This window comes from Lycorma delicatula, chromosome 8, assembly GCF_047948215.1.
Source record: "Lycorma delicatula isolate Av1 chromosome 8, ASM4794821v1, whole genome shotgun sequence".
Lineage (NCBI taxonomy): Eukaryota > Metazoa > Arthropoda > Insecta > Hemiptera > Fulgoridae > Lycorma > Lycorma delicatula.
The window spans coordinates 8,277,926-8,302,533 of NC_134462.1; the positions used below are offsets into that span (position 1 = coordinate 8,277,926).

General features: G+C 30.2%; 1 protein-coding gene across 1 annotated transcript; it reads left to right on the forward strand.

Moving 5' to 3' along the window:
* Positions 1–25: 25 nt before the first annotated feature.
* On the forward strand, positions 26–22,390 carry Su(P) (prostaglandin E synthase Su(P)). Its single transcript, XM_075373915.1, has 6 exons — positions 26–557; positions 10,040–10,249; positions 12,210–12,409; positions 14,319–14,430; positions 20,254–20,354; positions 22,039–22,390. The coding sequence occupies exons 1-6, from the start codon at positions 237–239 to the stop codon at positions 22,295–22,297; spliced, it is 1,203 nt and encodes a 400-aa protein (XP_075230030.1). The 5' UTR covers positions 26–236; the 3' UTR covers positions 22,298–22,390.
* Positions 22,391–24,608: the final 2,218 nt, after the last annotated feature.

Below are 24,608 nucleotides of genomic sequence, written 5' to 3' on the forward strand. Positions count from 1 at the left end.
TAAAACTACAATGATTACTTCATTCAATCCCGAATAGAAATTACGCAGTTTACGTTGCTGGATTTGGATGCCTGGTTTGTCACATAATATTCGTAAATAGAATTTAATAGACTGAAATTACTAGGACTGGCTACATCTAAATTGGAAAGATATCTGTATATATTTTGCTTTTAAAAAAAAACCGTGAAGTTGAGACGCCGTTGGTAGTAGGATGTTTTTTTTATTGTTATTCAATTATGGCCGCCATGTGGTCATATGTTTACCGTTGCGCGAGAACTAGATTGTATAGTAATTTACTAAGTGATGTTCATGAATTGAGATTTTGTAATTTAAGTAGGATAAAAGGGCCTGTCTTTTATTCTTCTCAAAGTTATCAGGCGACTAAACCAAAATCTCGATATTTATTAATAGGTTTATTGAGTGCAGGAGCTGGTATAATTGCAGGTTCTACTTATTCATATTATAGACTATTAGATATTCGACCTATTCCATCTGAAAGTAAAGAAACAATTAGTAAACTTGTACATGAACTACCTAATGTAACAATATCAAGAAAGGTATTTATTTCACTTTAATCGTTCGTTTATTACTGATAAATTTGAGGTTATGTGGTAGAGATATATTGTTGGGATGTATAGATTAGCTATTAATATTAAATTTCTGATAGTTATTTACTTTAATCGTTTACGTTTGATTAGTTTAGTGATGACAATTATACTTCGTATATCTGAAAATTATTAAGAATTGATAATGATCATTATGTACCTTGTAGTTATTAAAGAAAATGTCTTGTACTATACAGAAAATGTTTGAATATTTTGTGGTCTAGGCTAATCTGAATTAGAAGTTTAATACGTCGGTGGTTTTTTATGTATATACAATAACTACAAAAACCGTAACTTTTAACTTATAATATAGCTACTGCTGTGCATTACATCATTTCCATTCCTACCAAACTGTGTGACAATTTGAGATGTTAAATTATTCTGTCAACAGAGAACTGATCTGTATGTTAGTAATGTTCAATTCTTCAAATTATTCTTTTGCAATATTTATATAGTAGTATGAATGATATGTTACAGGATCTGCCCCAGTATTTAATTTTACTGTGACCCTTAAGTACCTTTGTTGCAAGAGAGATCAAATCAGAGTTGATTTTTTTGAGCATGATGAGTTGATGAAGCCAGTGCATGTGGTGGTCAATAGAATGAAGGTATATCATGGGTTGAATATTTCCAGTATTTTGAAAACTTGTTATACTTGTGAATAATTATGCAATGTTCAAGAATGACTTGTAAGCTGTTATTTCCATTTGTAATCATGGTTATATGCTGTCTTGTAATATCAAAAATTTCAGTAGGATTTTAAATCTTATTTTTTGACTATGCAAGAACATTTAATAATTATATTGGATAAAGAAAAATTAATTTTAATCATCTTGTATCTAATATTGATTTTTTTTTTTAGTTTGCAAACTTTCATAAAAGCTGACACTTTGTACATTATTGTATTTTAAAAATGAAGTATTAGTAGATCTTAGTAATAATACCATTAAAGAAATGGATGAATTTACTTTGCCTATTTCACATTTTGTTATACGTTGACTTCTCCAATTTTATTTTTCTCATCACTATTTTTGTCTCTTGTTGATTTAACCAATAGTATTGCAACAACTTTTGAAACAAAAACAGAAATCCATTTCAAAACTTAATTGCAAGAAGCAATTTAACTTTTTCCATACTCAATAAATTTTGTGTTGATAGTCGATGCTAATGATAATTAATTTAAAAAATTATAAATTTTTATTTTACATTTACACATTAACTTATTGCCACATCTTTTATTCATATCATTACATTGTTAAAATTTTAGTTTTCAGTGAATGGTTATGCTATATAGCAAAGCCCATGGTTGCTCCCCTGTAACAATAGTATACACACATATTCAATACATAATAGTAAGACCATGCTTTCAAAATTTAATTATGTTCATAATTATTTAGAAAGATGGTGCCCATTTAAAAGTCAGTCATTTTGGAATATGTTAGCATGACACTTCCAGATAAGTCTAACTCCCACACTTGTCATTCCCTAACAACTCGTTGCCAGCTGAAGATTGACTCTGCCTATATTTTCCAATGATTATAATGTGTATTACAATTATAATTTGCAAGATCGACCCTTTTTAAGAGGAAAGTGCCCCAAAAAAACTGGAGAAACATGTTATTGTTATCCTACGTGATTATTATTACATATTTGCATTATACGAAGTTAAAACTTAAAAAAAATGGTGAATGACTATTGTTGAAAATATCCATGGGAAAACAAAGTGGACATCACATGTCCTAGTTATGAGTAGGGGCCTATACTTGTCTGCTATATTCTAAATAATATTTTTTCACAATTTGCTACGATTATTTTATCATTATCACTAATCACAATTTCTTTCTTCAAGAGTTCAATAACATAATTGAAATTTAAAAAAGATATAAATGCAAAATTAAGTTAAGAGCAAACTCCATTAAGAGTAAATGCCTATAACGTTAGATATTTGTTGGGTAAATAGCAGTCTTTTGAAACAAGTCTTCTGACATTTTCTTTTTCATGATTTACTGTCTGGTATGTTGCTATTATGTTTTGTTTCTTAATGGAAAAAAACATAACAGTTCTAAAGTAAAGTTTTTTTAAATCATCTTGGGCATTGTCTTTCAATTCAAGTAGAGATTTGATAAAATTTTCTCTATGTACAAAGTCTGTTCTTTGAAAAATGTAACATAATCTTGAAAGATTTTGTAAAAAATGTGTAGATTGTTTGTATAACCACCCCTCTGAGAATTGCTTAGGTATCTTTCCCCAAATTAGAAGTAACTGTACTCAATTTTGGATGTTTATTTTTAAATTTGTTCACAATAAATTCACCAACACTTTCTAACCCATTGCATGTGATTTTGGCGATATCCTTATACTCATCATTAATCCTAAAGAGGTCGTCAATTAAATCAGAAAATATATATGTGGGGATTGTTGTTTATTCATTTGAGTTGTCATTCTTATGGTGCAGGGATGTAATAGAATGGGAAGTATTTTCTGTAACTGTGATCTCATCACAGTCTATTTTATCCAATATGTTTGCTGCTGAAGATATAACTATCAATTCTTCCAATAATGTAATTTTCTAATCTGTATTTAAATTGTAGCAGTGAAGGATGATCATGTAGTCCTCCGCTGTATCTCATGATGCTAAAAAATCCTCTGGGATGTTCTGATTTAGCCTGTTCATAATTATGTAGCTAATTTTAAATTCAGCTTGCATAACTTCAAACAGCCTTCTAAGTGAATTGATACTCACTCATAAGTATACCTTTTCGAAAAGGTAAGGTAAGAGATTCTTCGTTTTTTGTCCAACTCTCATTGTTATCATTGTTGACTCCATATCAAGAAGAATTTTATATTGAATTTCTAATTCCAATTCATACTCAGCCATTCTTTTCTTGGAATCAATTCTTGGTAGTTTAGAATTGAGAACGTCATATCAGTCATTCACAAACTTAATGAAAGAAAACAGCTCTTCCCAGTTCTCAATTTGCAGAAGATCTAAGGACCCTACTCTATGTAAGGCACGGATTTGTGTGAGAGTACAGCTGGGTAGCTAATTTTAATTTCACTTTTTGCCTTTGTATACCAGTATATTTATAGCTGAAGACCCAGTTTTCTCTATTAGATCAATGAGAGTAATCTTTGTTAAAATTTTTCAATTGACTGACAGCCCAGAATCTAAAAAGTTTTTTAAGAGTTTAATGAGATGTGGAGCATCACCAAATACATAAATTTTCTTGTCAGTAACAGGATCTAAAAATATAAGTATTCCTCACATTATACCCCAGTTCATTCTACAAACTTTGGTTTCCACCTAAGTCAGAAGTCATGGCCATGATGTTGAATCCAAAATTCTCTTGAGTTATGTTAAAAATTATGTGTTTTATAAGTTTGCAGCCATAATCATAAAAAACAGGCTGCTTCCAATTTTTGAATAAACTGTGAAAATCAATCGCTAGAACATATTTAATGGGTTGTAGAAGTGTATAATTTTTTTCATCATATTCATAAAGACACTTAGCACACCTAGAGTGATTGTAACTTTGTTCACCTTTTTTTTTTTTTTGAAGTCAAAACTGCTGGTAGTGGATGTTTCTGTTTCAAGCGGTATCTTTAAGCATGTGGCCCAGCTGAGTGTAAAGATAATGCCTTACAATGTCTAAAAGACCACTTTATACATTTAGCTTGATCAGATTTAATGCTCTTTTTCATTTTTTGAATTTACCCAGAGTAAATATTTTTTTACCTATTTTCCTTGCTGCTTCAGTGAATAAATTTCTGATTTTAATTTTGGCATTTCCTCCTGTAAATGTTTTCAGCTCGCTGAGAACCCATCATGCTGAGATTTTCCTCTTCAGTGTTCACTAATGAATTTGTAATTTTTTTAATGATGAAGCAACGTTTTTTTTTTTTTATTTGATAGCACCTCATTTACTTGTTTCTTTATTTCTCTAATTTCACTACATATGTTACTTTAACCAGTTACTCTATTGTTAGTTCCTGTTTTAGGTAAGTGCTCAGTAGGAAAAGCATCCCTTTGTAATGTTTGTCTATGCAGTTCATAGTTTTAAAGTTCACTTTGTAAGTCTCGCTCATAGTAATAGGTCTGAATTTTATGCTCTAATTGTCGCTTTGATAACATTAAAATTGTCTTGTCTGCTGCATTTGTTTACCCAGATTTTTTTCTTTGTTTACTATCTTTTGGGAATGAGTGAAATGTAACCTTCTCAAGCTTATAAATATTATTTTTGAGATTTTTATTGTTTTTGCACTCAAAAACATTACCATTTTGAATTAGTAAAGTTATCCACCTGCATTTAAACTTAAAACAGGTACACACATACAGTTTACTTGCAGTTTTTAGATACACACATTCTCAGATTTTGCATACGTACAAATAATACACTTGCTAAAATGAGAATAAAAAACCCAGCAAATCATGTTCAGAAGAACATGGATCACGGTGGCCATTCATGCTGAAACTACTAGCTTATAAACTGCAGGTAAATTACATAGTAACTGATTGTGCAGAGTAGCAGTTGTCAGTGAGTGATGTCATGTGCAACAGAGAACAATTTTTAACTGTGGGAGTGTATTTTTCATAATAGTCGTCATATCATGTGTTGTTAGGCTCGTCGTGTTAATCATCAGTAAATATGAAAAAAAGTTTGCTCTACTTTAGTTTTTTTAATTTTATCATCTTTTGGTAGTAATAACATTAATAATCAGTATTTTTTATTTTAAAAGTAAAGTATGACACAAATATTATTATTTAAATTTATATATATATATATATATATATATAAATATTTGTGTACTCTTCTAATGGAAGTAATTTAGTTTGAAGCATGAAAAAGCATCAATACAACGCCTTTTGCTAGTTTTACATCCCTTGTAAGTTACGCAGTACCCTCACCAAACGTTTTATAATTCAGTATTGTACTTGTATGATATACATTATTTTCGGATGAAATTAACAAGACAGTTTAATAGACAATTGGTTAATATAAAGTTATCGACTTAAGGTTGATAGGACAAGTTAAGCGAGTGCTAGGTTATGCTTGCTGATATTGTAAAATGATGTCCTCACCGGTATGGGACTTTGTCATTTTTTGATTTTTTCATTTTAAAAAGTTTATAATTCAAAAACTGCTGTAAAGCAATACCTTTTTTTATGTATTTACAATCATGATGAAAACAACAACATATGCAAAAATTATCGACTTTTGAATGTGCATAATCTTTTTAAATAATTACAAATATATTTTTGAGATTTTTGATAGAATGTTTATTAGAAAGACAAGTGACAAAGCACAGGAAATCAGTTTGATTTTAAAGAATTCTTTTCTTCTAGTAATATAAGGTAAATAATTCCAGCTAGTCAGTAATTGATTTTAAGGTGTTACCTCTTTGATTCTATTTCTAGCTCACACTGCATAAAAAAATTCTTTATTTTTATCTTTGATTATGAATTAAAACCAAATTAAAATTATTTACTGGTATATAGTACAAAATAGTTAAAATTTCCATTTTTTAAAAATGTAATTTGAAATATGTTAAATTTCTCTCTTTTTCAAGGTAGATAATAGTAGGCAGTTGACTCAAGCCTGCTTAGTTGAAGCAGTATATTTATAAATGTTTCATAGCAAAAAGGAGTATATTTATTTCCTTTATTATATCTGTCCCAGTCTTTCTAACCTAATGGCTGTGACCAATGTAACGCACATTACATACAAGAAGCATTAACCAGAGTTTGATATTTTTGATGATTCTCATTATGTAACCAATTCCTGCAGAGAGCAGAATGAAGGTTTCACTTGTAGGGCAGAGTACTTCTCGAATTTCAGTGGGCTTGGCATGCTATTATTCAAAAGTATTTAGGCTCAGTGAAGGAGGCAATTGGAAAACTCTTCATTCTTCCCTTTCCATTGTAAACCTGGCATGAGATACTTGGTATTTTTGAAGTTGTGATTTTTGTGAGAGATTTATGGACAAGTCAGGTTGTGTGTTTATGGTTTATGGTTGTGTGTTTACATATACAGAGACAATTGGCTATATTTCTATTCTTTTTGTTTATTTATTTAAAACTCAATAATATATAAACTATTAAAACAGATATGTACTGATGGATAAATGCAGTCAAGCAGTATTCAAGGTAATAAGATATCTTAATGTAAGTTTTAAATTATCTGAGGTTTAAAATAATTGTCTACTTTCCTAATGTGGGACAACAATATTAGCCATGACTCTTTTATTATTCACAATAAATAATTCAGTTTTAAAACTACTGATACATATAAATAAGTTAAAAAAATTAAATTTTTTTTTTTTTTATGTATATGGCATTCATTGTAATGAGCCCCTCACATATTTTAAGTAGTATTGGAGGAAATTAGTTAACAAAGATTACGTAAGTACTATGTAATCTAAAATTTCATCAATATTTTGCTTAAAAATTACCCTCATTGTGTTACTGTAAACAAGTATATCCATCAGTTGACAATTACGGTTAACTACGATTAAAATAAAATATAAATTCTGCCCTTAACTAGTATTTGAATTCTAGGTAAGACTGCACAATGGTTGTATACTATCTGGAAAAATCTTGGGGTTAGAATTTTAGAAACTGAAGTAAGGATAAAATATAAGAGATTAGAGCTAATTTAGTAAACTAAATGCTAAACTGAATGCTGTTGGTATTTATCAGTAAGTAGTGACCATATTAATTGATGCCAAAGAATTTTATTAGCTGAAATCTGGCATTTTTTTTCATTGGCACTTCATTCTTGACAACCTGCTTATATGTTTAGTTTGGTATGTAAAAAGTGCTTTATCATTTTTATTGACCTCTAGAAACAACTTTTCTTTTCACAACTTATTAATTGAAGGCCTCCTAATTTTAGCCATTTTCAGTGATTTGTGATTAAAATGAAATTTTGATTTTAACTCATTTCTTATATTGGTATGGAGATTTCATTGTGCAAAGTTATAAAAGCATTAATATGTTAATGCTTTTAGATTTTCTAAAATAAATCCTATTAACTTCCCTTCTCATGACCGCAATTTTTTATCCTGATGTCCTTATTGAAATAAATTACTATTAATTTTTATATATGACTAAGATATTCTATTTTTTCATTTACATTTATAAAATATCTTTACCATTGCTTCGTCTTCTATCAAATAGGTGAGCATATAAATTGATGTAGAGTTATTTTTGAACTTCACAAAAGTTTTTACATGTCGTTTGCAGTTCGTTTTGTTGGCATAACTGTTGTGTCTCCTACCTTCCTATAATAAAAAGTGGTTATTGCTAAACCTTAATGTTTTTGAGTTTTATCTCGGTTTTATGTGAATAAAAATTGTAGGAACTATACTAGACACATCTTTGATTTTCCGGACAGCCTAGATACGTCTTAAATTTTGGTGTGAACAAAGAGTAGATTCTACTTTTTTGGTCTAGATGTATCTATATATTTAAGACTGTGGTGGGGGGCACACTAATGTTTTAGTGCTTGTTATTTCAGTTCTCACTCATCATCTTTGCAATGTTAATACCGGTCAGACAAAAGAAAACATACAGTGTTTGAAAAGATATAAATTAATGTAAAGAACTGTTACGGTTTGATAGTGGAAATAGAGTTTTTGAGAGTAAACTTTTTTCCAGTAATTGAAGAAACACATGGAGGAGTCCTGATTCCCAGAAAACTGATGGAAATACTTTTACATTGCATGGGTGATCCAGCCTTCCAAAGTGGAGTAGCAGAGTATTTCGAAGTCGATTGGACAAGTTTGTAAAACTTTCAATTTTGTTACGGGTAGGGTTCTTGACAAACCTTGCAATTTGACAACTTTCCTATCTACACTGCAGGAAATTAATAACGTTAAGTAAGACTGGTAGATACAATTTCATCTGCCAACTGTAGTAGGTGCATTGGACTGCACACAAATAGAAATAAAAAAACCATGTCCATGGTGATGAGTATGTAAACCAGAAAGGGTATGCCGGTATCAATGTATAAGCTACATTTTATGCTGATGAAAAATTTACAAGTGTAACTGTGTATTGGCCTGGTAGTATGCATGATACTAGAATATGGAGACTTAGTACTATTAGGAACATGATTTCTCAGTATGATGGAAATGTTTATTTACTTGGTCATTCTGGCTATGGAATATCTCCATGGCTTATCACTGTGTTTAAGCCACCAAGAAATGCCATACAATGTTGCTTCAGTTGATCCATACCAGAGAGATAGAAAGAGAGATCAGTTAACGCAAAAGTTTCTGATCGTTTGTAATTACGTCCAAGTTAACCTGGAAAATATCCCCAAAGTAGTAGTTACATGTGCCGTGCTGCATAACATTGCTAAGCACTATAGTGACCCATTTGATAATGCCAGCTTTTGCAACTGAGGCAGTAACAAATCTTTGGCTTGGCAATTTAATTTATCAGCTTTTTTATGCCAGGTCTAGCATATGAGGTTGAAGGTAGTACACTACGTCTTGATAAGGTCATATCTGCTGATAAATTCTGTCACTTTATTCATTATTACAAACACTCTTTAGGTTCTTTTGTAAAACCTCTTTGCACCTACGAAAACTCTTACAGGCACTATATTTAATATGGAATTTTCTTCTTGGCAATTGAACACCAATAGATCTTTTTCCCATTCTTTAATTTAATTGGTTTATTCCTTCTGGTTTCCTTTAAGATACTGTATTTAACTGGCTCTTCATGTTAGCCTATAGTTTATTCATTTGAGCAACACTGACTTATTTTCCGGTTGCATGACAGCATTTCTCTGTTATACTGTTCCATGCACTTTTTTCTTCCACACCCTTAGGACTCCAGATTTTTCAAAAACAACAATGTGTTCTGATGGAAAATTTACTGACAGTTGTTTGTTCACCATTTTCGTCTCATATTCTTCTCCTGTACTGGATGACATGATTAAACTGATAGGTTTAAATGACAGTAGTTTCCTTGACAAACACAAATAGACTGGCGGCAGAACTACCGACTTGGTAGAGGGATGACTGACTACATGAAGAAACCGGTAGATGAAACATGCATAGAAAGGTAGTTGAAGCAAAAGCAAAGGTGTGTCTAAGCTTTAAGATGTAATTAGCATAGTAGTCTACTAAATTTTCCGGATGAGGTAGGATACAACTACCAAGACTTAGGATCTATTTATGCACATCAAAATTAATGATTGTAAATCTAGGTACCAGTTTACTACTACTAAGTAGATTCTACCTTTTATTAACTTTACCCTCTATCACATGAGGAATATGATGGATTTTCCTGCATTTTCAGTGTCTGTTATTTTTTTTTTTAAATGAATTATCTTAAGGTTTCAAGATCAAAAATATTGTTTTATTCCATCTGACAAAGGATTTCATGCAGTAACAAATTTATTTGGTTGTATTGTTTGTTTCAGGTTGTATCGCCTGTCGATTCTACTGGTTTAAAATTGATTTTATTTCAATATCCAACTTGCCCATTTTGTTGTAAAGTACGAGCTGTATTAGATTATTATGGATTATCATATGATGTGGTAGAAGTAAATCCTGTTTTAAGGCAACAAATTAAGTGGTCAGATTATAAAAAGGTTCCAATACTTTTAGTAAGAGTCGATGGAGGATATCAGGTAAACTATTATCTTTTTATTAGTGAATTCTTTAATTTCTATGTTTAGTTCATTTTTCTAGTTTTGTATATTATTAAATAATTATTTTTCATCCTATCATCATAGTTTAACTTAACATGATTTTACTAATTTTTTTTATTATTCCTTGTGAGTACTTCAGTAATAATTATTGCTTCATTCAGTTCAGTCATTGTCATTAGTGAAAGTATCACCTTCTGTATAAGTATTAATTATTATGCTCATATTAATCCACAATCTTAATATCTTCTTCACAATGTTAATTTTTTGTGATAAATTTAATTCTAAGAGCTTGAAATATGTTCTAAGCATTTTCCTGTTGTGACTTTGTGATTTAAAATCATAATTGTTAACCTATACATGAAAAACATTTTTTAAAAACTGCTTAAGTTCCTATATTAATATTACTATCAGTTGGTTATACCATCAACAGCACTTACAAAAAGATGTAACAAATGAAAAGTAGAAACATTTTTTAAATAATTTCCTAGTCAGTGTTTAGAGGTTGTATTTAGTGTTTTTCAGTTCTCTGAAGGTAGCCTTTTTTCAATTACCTCATATAAATATATTAATATTGTTTTATAATCAATTTTAAATAAAATATATTCCAAAAAAACAATACAGATTTACTTTTTAATGAATTGGAAAATGCTCATTTACTTATATAAAATTTAAACCAATCATTAAAATTAATATGAATCAGTTTCCACATCCTGGAGCAATAGGTTAAAAAGGAAGCTCAGAAATTGGCCTTGTAAATGTAATATTCATTGTACTAAAAAAAAAAAAAAAAAGGTAGATATATTTAAGGGAAATTCTAGGTATCCTGACTCTATAGAGGAAAACACCCACCATGTGGCGGCTACAGTCGCCACACCACCCCCTCCATTCCTAGCCCTGACGAGCTTTACCCTCAAAACCCTGGCAAAAGGCTTCTCTCAGCCTTGATCTTGCCTCAGTCAGGATGCCACTGATGCGATTGCCACATGTGACATTCTCATCTGTGTACGACTACCTAAAAAACTCAACAAAACACATTTGAACAAGACTGATCTGACAATACCTGAAGGAACTGACCTTTTGAGCTGACCTTATATACTACCTGAGAGTATATAAGGTGACTTCAACATGCAACAATAAACTATACCAAAATAAAACAAAAACAAAACTTAGAACAAAAACATAAAACAGGGAAATACTAAGACAAAACAGGAACAGTGCAAACCCAGGAAAAACCAAACCCTAGATCCCCTCTGCAATCCTCTCCTTTGCCAAATAAACAAAAAAAAAATTCCACAATCATCCATACAGCAATGTCGACCCAATGATGTTGAGCCGACAAATAGTCTCCGTGCACATTAATTCTTATTTAGTGCATTCATACACCACGTGGAAGGCATCCATGTTGTGGACACATACTGGAATCAGTCAGGCAGAATCTCTGCAGTCTTTCGCTGAAGACACCATGCCCAGAAAGAAATTCTGTTATTTTGTTTTATGGAAGGTAACTATAAAATCAAGGTTGGGACTACTTTCCTGTCATTTAGGGTGTTATAATTTATTGAAAGACTAAGCCATGATTTTAACCAACATTTTCTACATTTTGTCAAAAATGAATTGAAAAATACTGAATTCAAACTTATTAAACTTAAGACAGATGCATGAGATTTCTCATGCATCTGTCTTCTAAGTGAACTTTGTGTGTGTGTTGCAGAAATTTGCTTATTCTTCAGATAGTAAAATGCTGTAAGCAAAATACTTTACTCTTCCCTACAAAATATTGTGGTGAGAGGGAAGTATCTAGTCCGAACTATTGTAATCATTTAACCAAACTCAGATGGAAGGGTCTCACTATCTAAACTTAAACCGTGTTTTTTTGTGCAAGGACTATTTTAATTAAGATTTTAACTATTTTATGTTTATTATTATTTTATGTTAACAGCAACTAAATGACAGTTCAATGATAATATCACTATTAGGATCTTATTTTCACGACAAGTCAACCGGTATTAAAGAGTTAGTCAAATTTTATCCTACCATTGAATACCATGATGCAGATGATAGACGTAAAAAAGAAATAATGAATAGATATTTTTTAATGTATCAGAATATTTCAGAAAATACAGACTTCAGTGAAATCAAGTAAGTTGAAAAATTACATTTTGTACACTCAGTGATATACTTATCATTTGCTTTGCAAATATGTATACTTCCTTAATTTGGATTGTTGAATTCAGAGGAAATTAGAGTTTTTTAAATCATCTGATTCTTAGATTAAAAAAAAAACAAATGGTAAAAAGGTTTTATTTAAAATTAAAACATTTTAGAGTTCTTTTACTTAAAAGTGACATCGTAAAATCCACTTACCAAAACAAAATAAAACCCAACAAAGCAAAATCATTTAAATAATAAATAAATAGTAATATATAAAAATGAATAAAGTTAATATTTACAGTGTTTAACTGTTTGCTTTGACAAAATGGATTGACATAGCTTTTCTTCTGTAGTATTTCTTTTCTCTCTCCCTAAACACAAAAATTGCCCACCAAAGCATGGTTCTAGTGTCATTAATGATGGTGTTGGTTGTTAAAATAGTGTTTGTTAAATTGTTCATCCTGTTCATCAGAAATGGCCCAAAGTATTCTAAGAAACCTGAAGGTGAGAATTTAAAAAATGATTTTCTACTTTCATTCTTCAGCCTGTGTTATTGTATTAGTCCGACTGATCAATCAATATGGAAATATATTCAGCATCTCTTCTACTATCACAAAAAAAGCTATCGCTATAATAAAGCTGTAATAATTTTTAAAAATTATCTAATTCACTTGAGATTCATCAACAAAAGTTCTTCTTCAGTCTTTTCTTTTATTTGAAATGTAGGCAAAATGGTTTTATTTAGCTTAAACATTAAGAATATTTTTTCACATTGACCTTTCCAGTACTAATATTTATATTTTACATACCATTCCTATTAGGCTACACCTTAAAGTTTTGGCAGCCTTTTTGATTATGAACAGCCAGCTCCAATATGAAACACTTCATCAGTCTCTCTTTCTCTCCCCCTCCATCCCACCCCTTACTCCTTCCAGTTATAATTAGATGGATCATATCATTTAAGTAAAAATATTTTTTTGTTAAGAGCTAAACGAACGGTTGTTAAAAAAAAACCCTATGAAAATGAAAATCTATCAAGATAACTTTGATTATTTTAGATGTATAAAGCTTCAAGAGTTCTAAGGTTCAAATCCTAGTAAAGGCAGTTACTTTTATATGGATTTGAATATTAGATCATCGATACCAGTGCTCTTTGGTGGTTGGGTTTCAATCGCATATCTCTGGAATGGTCGACTTGTGAGTGTACATGACTACATTTTACTTACATTCATATATATCATCCTCTAAAGTGTAATATCTTATGGTGGTTTGGAGGCTAAACAGAAAAAGAGAGAGATGGCGGTTTAATAGTTGCATTAATATTTAAAAATAAGGATCTTGCTTGAACACCTCTTGTAAAAAGTGAAGAGATAATTTTTCTATAAATAAAAAATAAACACATTTAAGATTTCAGTATGCTGCATTTATTTATTATTCCTTCTACATGAAGCCTATAAATTTAATGTTTGTATGTTGTTTTTAAATGAATCTTCCCATAGTCGGGAGCACCAGTGACATGTTACAGTCAAGATTGGTGAGGAGTGAACGCATCATCTAAGTGAACCTTTCATATATTTTAGTGTTTATTCATGTACTCTCTTCACTGATCTGTGGTAGTTGCAAATGTCACTTTTTTCCCATCTGTCCTTAAAGGCAGATTTATGTAATTTCTACACTATTTTTAGATTTTAGTCCGAGAAAGGAAGCTTCTGATTGCAAAATTTGATATTCATTTTTTTAATTAATTTTTTTTATTAAAGTTATTGTATAGATTTATTGGTTACAGTTCAATATTTATGAATCTGAAATTACTAAAAGCAGTAAGTGTTACAATCTTTATTGTTGATAGTTATTTTGTTATTATATTATTAATATTACTTGCTTTTTTTTATTTAAGGAATGTACAAAAATGGAGAAAGTGGGCTGATGAGGTATTGGTACATTCTTTATCTCCTAATGTATATAGGACTAGAGAAGAAGCACTCGAATCATTCAGGTGGTTTTCTAAGGTAAATTATCTTTAAGATTGTTAAATTTTGTTTTATTTATCAAAAGGTTTCCGATATTTTCCAACTGAAGTAAATTCCCTGAACTGAGGTCATTTATGATCACTTGCCCATAGGCTGATGAACTGATCAAGGGATGATGCTAGCGCCCTCTCTGGCAAGTATGATAACTTGACAGAGAGGTGGCAATGCTACCTCTATAATCTTTAAATAGGGGTTTTCAACACCTGTACCTTCAAATTCATTTTATTAAATAAAAATATTGTATTTATAAATGATTTTTAGAATTTTGAATAAAAATTAATCTTATGTGCAGAGTATTCTTTTGATTAACATTCTTCGTTTTTTTAATAGAGTGCATTAAAGTCCCACAGTAACTACTATAAAAAATATTTAGACTTCAAGAAGTAGGCTTCGCTGAGATCAGCTGGTACTGATCACTCAAGAACAAATCAACCAATTTATATCAAATTGGATATGCATATCTAAATATCAATGAAACTGGTGCAGTAGTTTGGATTTTATGAGCCTCAAAATGCAAATCTGAAGTTAGAGGTGAAAAAATCAGTGTAGCTTGGAGTAGATGTTTGAATTTAATTTTTTCTATCATTTATAAGTTACATTCCTAAATGAAAATTAAAAATATATACAAAAATTCTGAAGATACATAAAATACATAAAATTTACATGTTCAAACAAACCAATTATTTCCAAATAAGAGTATCTTACTCTGAAATCTCTGCTTGTGAATCGGTTAAGTATAGTCAGAGTCCTGTGTGTTTTCGATTGAAAATAAATTGAGTAATGATGTGGGTTACTTGTTTCATTCCATTTTTTCTACAGGGATCCCATTTTAATTTAGACAGATCTCATTTTTTTTGTTTTTATCCTACAATGAATTCTACAGGATGAATTCACAAGATACTAAACACTATTAAGAATACTCTTTAAAAATAAGTTGATATATTTTGTTCATCACATATCTTTTGTTGAAATACGAGGTTTGTAAATAAAGTAATGAGACAAAATTTTTTTGGCAACCACGTGGCAACACTTAGCAACACAAGTTACTACTAAACATATAGTTACATGAACAGCTGATTAATATTAAGGTATTACTATTTTTAGCCTGTTGTTGCTATGTGAGATGTAAACAAACTTTTCGTGAAGCAAGTTTTTGTTGTGCGTTACAAAAATGAGTGGATACTAATTATTAGCAATGTTGTGCAATCAAGTTTTGTGAGAATAAACTCTTGTGCAATAAACTCTGTGAGAATGCTATTGCAACTTTTTGAAAATTGAAAAGGGCATACAGAGATGAACTTTGTCATGAGCCCAAGTTTTTAGATGGTTTAAAGCATTTTCAGATGACCGAGAATCAGTTGCGGACAATCCACACTCTAGAAGACTGTTAACGTCAAAAAGTGACAACATTGTTGAGCGAATCAAAGACTATATATAGTATGACTGGTGATTTAACTGTCAGAATCGTGGCAGAACAATTCAGTTTGAACCACAACACAGTCCATCAAATTTTGACAAAAGAATTTGACATGAAAAAAAGTTTGTGCAAAATTGGTTCTAAAAAACCTCGCTGTTGAACAGAAAAACAACAGGGTGAAAGTGTGCCGTGATCTAGGGCGAAATGAAACTGATCCTGATTTTCTAAAAAATGTTATTACTGGTGATGAATCTTTGATATTTGAGTATGACCCAGAAACAAAACACCAGAGCAAAGAGTGGTACACTTTAAACTCACCACGTCCCAAAAAAGCAAAAATGAGCAAATCAAAAATCAAAACCATGCTAATTTGATTCTTTGATAGTAATGGCATTGTTCATAAGGACTTTTTGTCTACAGGACAGACTGTAAATCAACATGTTTACAGAGAAATTCTTGAAAGACTGCAGAAAAGAGTTGCCCGTGTGATACCAGCCATCAAAGACAACTGGATGCTGCATCATGACAATGTACCTTGTCACACTGCATTCTCAATTTGGCAAAGAAAAACATTCCTGTATTTCCTTAACCACCTTATTCATTTGACTTGAGCCCCTGCAACTTTTTCCTCTTCCACACTCTATAAATGTCCTCAAAAGACACCATTTTGGAACAGTAGAAAACTGACCATCTGAAAGATATTTTGGTTTCAGAGTTCCAACACTGCCTTGAAGAGTGGGAAAACTGTGTTGTTTGAAGCATTGCATGGCTTCCCAAGGGAACTATTTTGAAGGTGATAGAGTCCATGTATAATTGGATTGTAAATAAAATGTTTTTCTGAACCAGTCTCATTACTTTATTTAGAGACCTCATATAGTATATAAATTGTTTGCAAAAAACATTAGTTCAACATAAATATTTTTAGGCATAGAGGTTATATGTAGAAAAAAGTCTTATATTGAAATATAAAAGAAACTTCATGTAGAACTTCAAGCTTAAACTTACATTCAATCATTTTCCTGTCAGAATGTGTTCATTCAATTCAGATCAAATGATCACTAATTTTGCAAATAAATTCTACAATTACAAAGTCTACAGTCTACAATTCGACAAATTTTGGTTTTAAAAAGCATGGTTGTATGCTTGAACAGTGTGATTTAGTCCAAAAGCAGCTCCATTATGCAGTATCAGAAATATTAATGGTTGCATTCAATTCAATATAATGCCCTCTGAAGTAAATTTTGATCACATAATAAATTACCTCCTTACATGATAAACTATTTTTCAGTTATTTTGCAAGCTGCAGAATGTGATTATGATATTGCTAATAATGACATTTCTGTAGAAATTGGTTGAAATGCCTTCATAAATCTCTGTAAGCATAGGAATGCATTAAATTTAATCAATTATAAAATTAACATTTCTTAAAATAATGTAAAGTATTAAAAAAAATTAAATATATTAAATGCATAATTAATTGAATTTTGTAAATTCAAGTTTTAATTCCACATAATTCTAGGCTTTGTGAAAAACTTGAAAATATTTACTTCCTTCATCCATTACCATTTTCTAAGATTCTCTTCTTCATTCTTTCTTTCCTGTTTAGCCTCCAGTAACTACCGTTTAGATAATTCTTCAGAGGATGATATGTATGAGTGTAAATGAAGTGTAGTCTTGTACATTCTCAGTTCGACCATTCTTGAGATGTGTGGTTAATTGAAACCCAACCACCAAAGAACACCGGTATCCACGATCTAGTATTCAAATCCATGTAAAAATAACTGGCTTTACTAGGACTTGAATGCTGTAACTCTCCACTTCCAAATGAGCTGATTTGGGAAGACGCGTTAACCACTAGACCAACCCGGTGGGTCATTTCTAAGATTCTCTGCTTCGGGATATCTTTACCTTAAAACCTACACCAAAATCCATTTCTGTTTTTATGATTTTCTTCTCTGTATAACGAAAACAGTAGAACTTTACATTATGTTCATCATTGTATTATCACTTCACTTCTGAGAATGAGCTGTTAGAACTTTTGAAAATTCCAAAAAAATATGTACACATTGTATCACCAATTGAATGTAACCTTGAATTTCTTACATGATTGTGAGCTAAAGAAGTTATTTTTCAACACTTCTAGATGTCTCTGTTGAATTTTTCATTTCTGAAAAGATAAATATGAACTGACAAGGGAGAGTAACAAATCTGCAGTAGTACAGGTTATTTAATGTTTAGTAAAAAGCTGCTGAAGCTGCAGTGAGGTCTGGAATAATTTATGGCTTATAAAAGTAGATGTTTCATACATAATAATCACAATACTTTTCCAGTGTGTTTTTTATTCTACATAAACTCTTCAATAGTAATGATCATTGGAAAGGATGCTTCAATGATAATTTTTAATGAAAATGTTTTATTATTTACTAGCAGAGATATCCCATGCACAAGTAACATTGTCTTTTGTTTTGAAAAAAGGAAAATATATGAAAACAATTCTGGTGTAATATTATTTCATAATATAAACTTGTAAATTTAACCTATAAATATGATTATAGAGCAAATGCAGGTATAGAACAAGATTTTTCATCAGTTGTCTTACAGTGCTTTATGACAATCTTAAAAATGTGGAACTAACATTATATAAAGCTTTACAAGTTGTCCTTATAAATGTGTTTCCTTATTTGTGCAGCTATAGAATACGAGGTATCTTTTTAAAGTAAGGTCCGTTTTGAATTTTTTGCCTGTATATGCTTTGCAAACTGATAGTGCTTGTGTAGCTCATTTATTTCAATCAGTAGTCAGCTGTTAATAACAATAGTGTTCAGTCATTTGTTGTTTATATTCATTAATCTTTGATAGAAAAAACAATTCCACAGCTGAGATTCACAGGCAAATTTGTGACATTTATGGGCCAAATATTATGAATGATGCTAAAGTAAATCATTTATAATAAACATTAAGAAAATCAAAGGATCAAGAACACTACCATCTGACAACCTATATTTTACATTTTGAATTAAGTCCATATACTTATATAGGTATGAGAAGGAACTTGTATCTTTTTTACATTAAATTCTTATGGAAGTAAAATTTTACCATTGTTAGTATAATGGAAAAAAAACATTGGAAATACAGTCAACTCCTGATTATCCACGAGCAGTTTAACTGCGGTTTGACTTAAGTCATAATACCTCTCAAAAAATAATTTCTTAAAGAAGCTAAAGATTTAGTTTTTTCTTTCTTTGATAGGTTTTACTCCTTCATTCATTCGGTACTTGAATTTGTGTTTGTTTTGAATATAATGCTGTAATGTAGTTCATTGTATAATATTATGCTAGGCAAACTGCGAAGTTCAAATAAAAGATGATGTTTTCAGTCACTAAAACAATTTATTGCATCCTATTTTAAAGAAAATATCTGAAAGACTAAAATGCACAATTTTTTTTAAAGTTTTGTATATTTTTTTCTCAGCTACTGTAATTTTAATAAATGTTTGTTAATACTATTGTATGTACAATCTACGTACAGTATTAGTGATAATTATGTTACGTTAATATGTAACGTAAACTTGAATAAACTTATGGATATTATTTTTAACCAGGTATGTAATAGTGTAGTGTATAATATAATATTTATAAAGTAATATGTGTTAAAACACATATTACTTTATAAATATTATTTTGGGATCATTGCAATTTTGCTATGGTTTTGGATTATCCTTGAACCTCTTCCTGGTTATTGCAGTTAATTGGGAGTTGGGTGTATTTTAAATCTTAAATTTGAATGAAATATTATTTCATTATAATATACAGTTTTAAACTAAGTAGATCAATAATAATTCTAATAACTTATTACTTTACTGTTGTTATATATATCAGCTTTAAAGTATTGGTTTTTCACGTGTAGTTTGATTTAATGCTGCAGAAATCAAATAGTGATATATTTTTTAATTATAAAATTATTTATTAATATAAAATGATGAAACACATGACAGAAAAATTGTTTTTCTTTACATTAACCAGCTGCGATTTCTTTATCTATTATAGATGTTTTTCATAGGGTGATCTCTACAGGGTTATTTCAGTGACTATCAACAAGAGTTGTGAGAAGCAGTAATGGAGAAGGGAGCAGAGATTGAATGTAGGATGTGCAAGTGGAAATTAGAGGTTTATGTTGATGGTGATTGTTGCATTGAGAAATTTTTCTGAAAAGTTGATAATTCATTTGTGTTATTATTGGGAAAAAAATTTATAATATAAAATATATATATATATATATATATATATATATATATATATATTATATAAGTAATATTTATAATAAATTTATAAAATAAATAAATGTATATTATAATTACTTTATTTACATTTTTATTTTTATCTCAGGTTGGAGAATGGGAAAGATTATTTCCCGCTTGGGAAGTAAGTCTTATTGTTTATGTTGGTGCATATGTTATGTGGATCATTGGAAAACGTTTAAAACAAAGGTCATTTTTAAAATATATTCTACAATTTAAATCAATTAATCATATATTTAATTTAATCATTAAATTAAAAGTATTAATTATTATCTGTTTGAGTATTAATTTATTATGTTTAGATCTGTAAAGTTATATATTTTAACCTTGATTCTTTCATACAACTGGACTGACTGTAAGCAGTTTTATACAAAATTGGTCAAATGTGGCAATGTCAATAAAAAAAAAAATAGTCTGTATAAATACTTTCTGAAGCTTAACATTTTATCAGATTTCTTATTTGTATTCCAGTTTTATTGTATCTTCAAGTGTTATGTGTAGCTATTTTCAAATATTAAAAGATTTAAAAAATCCCTATTCTCCAATTTTTTTGTTTCTTTTCAAGGTTATTGTTCCTCATAATAAACTTTTGTAAAATTAGTTGATCTTGTTCAGTTCTCCCACATTGATCATTTCAGTGATGAAAAACTTGATGTAGAATATTTATTACATACCGTGGAAAAAGTAGAATTTTTAAATGCATCTAATTGTATTAAAACATATTTTTTTCTGCATTATTATAGTGGATTGCTATCTATTTGGCATTAATTGCAATCTATTTAAAAATTGCAGAGAATTATGCTCAAAATAATGCAGTATGTTGTTTGCTAATTGCCTGATAGTGCAATTTCAACATTCCATAATTTTATTGTGATTTATAAGGATTAAAAATTAAGGTTATTATGAGTATTTGGATATTTAAATTTTTTATGCTAATTGGTTTCAGTAATGGAAACAGAAAAATCTCAACAAAGGTAGGAAATATTTTTGAGAGAACCTTGTTTTTTAATAGCATTGTTATATGTGTATATGCTTCATAATTTCACTTAAGAACATGAAAAGTTGTATTGAAGAAAAAAAACACAATTAAAAGGGATGAGAATCTAAACTGTCTTAGGAAAAATATAGTTTCTTCACAGAACTTTAAGAAAAGACAGGTAGAAAGACACATAAGAGGTTTTTATTACTTTTTCAGGCATTCATTTTAAAAGAAAATTTTCGTTTCCTTTAAAACCCATTAAATATATGAAACAGTGTTAGGATATAGATGGAAAAATTGTTTAAACATACTTAAATGATATAACTCTTTAATACCAGTAAACCTCACTTTTTAAACACCCTTAGGAAACTAATTTACTGGGAAAATAAGTGTACTTTTTTACCTGTGTGTTACTTTGTAGGTGTCTTTCAAATAAATTACAATTTTCTATTATAATGCAGAAAAGAACAGTCTATAATACTGATAAAAATTTTTTCAGTCTGTTTCATAAAATGAGTTATAATGTAATGTATAGAACACATGTAACAAAATAAGTAAAGATAAAATCTACTAAAAACTATGGAAAGTGCATTTATAGGTTATATGAAATAAGTGTTAAACTAAATTGTTGGAACTTACTACAACATTATTCTCCTAAATAAAATAAAGGATAGGGTTTAAAAATTTGTGGAGTTTGGACAGTAGTAACATTTTAGCAGAGTTGGAGAATAAACAAAAAAAAAATGGAGATAATATATGATGATAGTTAGTTAAAGATGTAATTTAGACAGGAAATTTTTTCTGGCATAAATTAAAGTGAAAAATAAATAATAAACTTATTCATGAAAATGTAATTTTACATCTTAAAATTTAGTTTGGATGTTCATTTTTCAGGCACTCATTGAAAGATGATGTTCGACAATCCCTTTATGACAATTGTTTTCAATGGTTGAAAGAATTAAAAAGAAAAGGAACTCCCTATCATGGAGGGTCATCACCTAATCTGGCTGATCTTGCTGTGTATGGGGTATTGAACAGCATAGAAGGATGTAGAGCGTTTCAAGATTTGTTAGATAATACAAAGATTGGTACATGGTATTTCAGTATGAAAAAATTATGTAAAGAACATCATGGTAGTTTGTCATTAAATTAAACTACGTATAGTTTTAGTTGATTAATTGTTAGTATTTATCTGTTGTTTTCTTATAAAAAAAATATTGTCTTCAATAAAACATTTATTAAAGTATGTATTTGTGTATTTAATTACAAATTGTTTAATGATTTGTATTTGGAAAAATTCTGATTAGTAAATTCTGAAAAGTAATTGAGAAAATATGTTCATAGATTATAAAAATTCCTATCATTTTTTAAATAAAGCAAACATACTATATACACCACTTTTTTATAGATTCCTTCTGTAAAACTAAACAAATATTTTAATTTAATTTTGGATATGCGTTTTCTTCAGATGAGAATTTTATGTTATACTAAACAGAGACTGGATAAAAAAACAGCTTGAACTCAATGACTTATATCATTACTATATAAAGTAGCAGATGCTTTAGTTATAAAATCAGAATTTTCCTGCATACATTTGACTCTTCTACTTATGTAATACTGCTTTATGTAATGTGACAATTAAGTTCTCTGGCTTAAACGATTAACTACTGCAATACATCATAATCTTCTGGATTCATTAGAACATTCTCAAGTCCTTGTCCCTTCTGTCACCATTTATATTTTTTAGACAGTTAGCCAGTTATATTTTTCTATAGTCTTATATTTTCAGTCTGGTAATTTTGACCATGAAGCAAACTATATAAAAAATATGCTAGTGCATCAAGCAGAAGACACACTTAGGTGGTAATGTTCCCCACAAGTGATTCAAAATTCCCATTCAAAAAATGATTTTTTTCTTATTTTTCTACGTCAAATATTTTAATATTAATCAAAATTTTCAGTATAATAATAAACTCATAATCAATCGATGATCGCTAGAGAAATCATAAAGTACCTTCTAGTTAAAAACATTGGCAGGGATATACTACCAATGGTAACATCGATGTTCGTTCCTCCAAACAACCGTCGGCCATCTACACTAGCTGCATAAGTGAGCAACTCTCCAGGCACTTATATCTGACGACCATGCTGGGCTAAGAAGCCCTCTACTAATTCACGGCCATATCGGTGAAACCGCTATGCCACAAAAGTGACTTAGCATTCATATCTGCACCAATAAGGATTGGAGTAGTACCAAGGATATTATCCTAGACCTCAAGATAGCGATCAGCAGGATCTCTATTCTGAAAATATGAACTTGCAACATACAGATGCAAGTTCACAACATCCATATGGACCATAACATGATGGTTATTTGAGAGCTGTTGAATGAAGATGCAATCAAAACCTCTCTTTTTCACAAAACAGCGGGCATACTATCTTAACCAAAATAAAACCTCTTCCAACGAGAAAAACCTGGCAGTTCACAAGATACTATGTATGGATGCTATGACAGAACAACATCCAACCCTTGACGTAGCGCTATCTCACCAAGCTCAATTTGAACAATGTAGGCACCCTGTGCATTTAACTAACCAAATCTAACCTTTAAATATTGAGTTGTAATACATTTCAACAGCTCTCAGATATTGTCCACATATTTTCCTATTGACAAGGGTGCTTATGATCTTTGCCGAGGGCGCTTGCAATTAATGCAAATCGGATCCTCTGACATACTCATTGTCACCACAATGAGTACTTACTGCAAGATGATTACAGAACTTAGCCCTACAGCACTTAAAATAACGCTGGACATATAATAACTCGACTAGAAGAGAAGGTTGTTTATAGACATAAACAACCTTTCCTCCTTGTGAAGCTGTTAAATAAAGTATTACTTACCTCGAAGATACCGTGGTACTGCTTTGCCTCGCGCCAACCCGATTTAAACAATAACCGACATTCAGACTTATAAGAAGTTCATCTGAGTATTCTGCTCTCTAATGAGAGTTCTCAACTCATCCTCAGATAGTCACCGATTTGTATCATAAACTATGATTCTTGGGCGCTCTTGTTTTTAGGGTCGACTTTCATATTGGACTTACAACCTTTAGAGAGTCAGAATTAACCTTAATGGTTTCTTCATCAGCAATGACGATTACCCCTTTTTTGTTTTTTTGAATATTATGAATCTTCAAGCTTGACCTCTTTTGTTTAAGGACCACCTGAAATTTGTCCTTCATCTCCTTGCTGGATTTAGTGGTTGCCCCTTCCCTTAAATTTGTGATGACTACCTCCGGTTGTTTTCGAGACAGACTTGCCTCTCTACTTTCTTTTAAAATACCTGCGTATCGTTTACGCTTAGGAATCGTAATCGTCTGTTGAGCCGGGACCGAAACAGAAAGAGTCTCCCTCACCACAACTTCCTGAGTCTCAGCCGGCTTAGCAGCTAACCACTCATATCT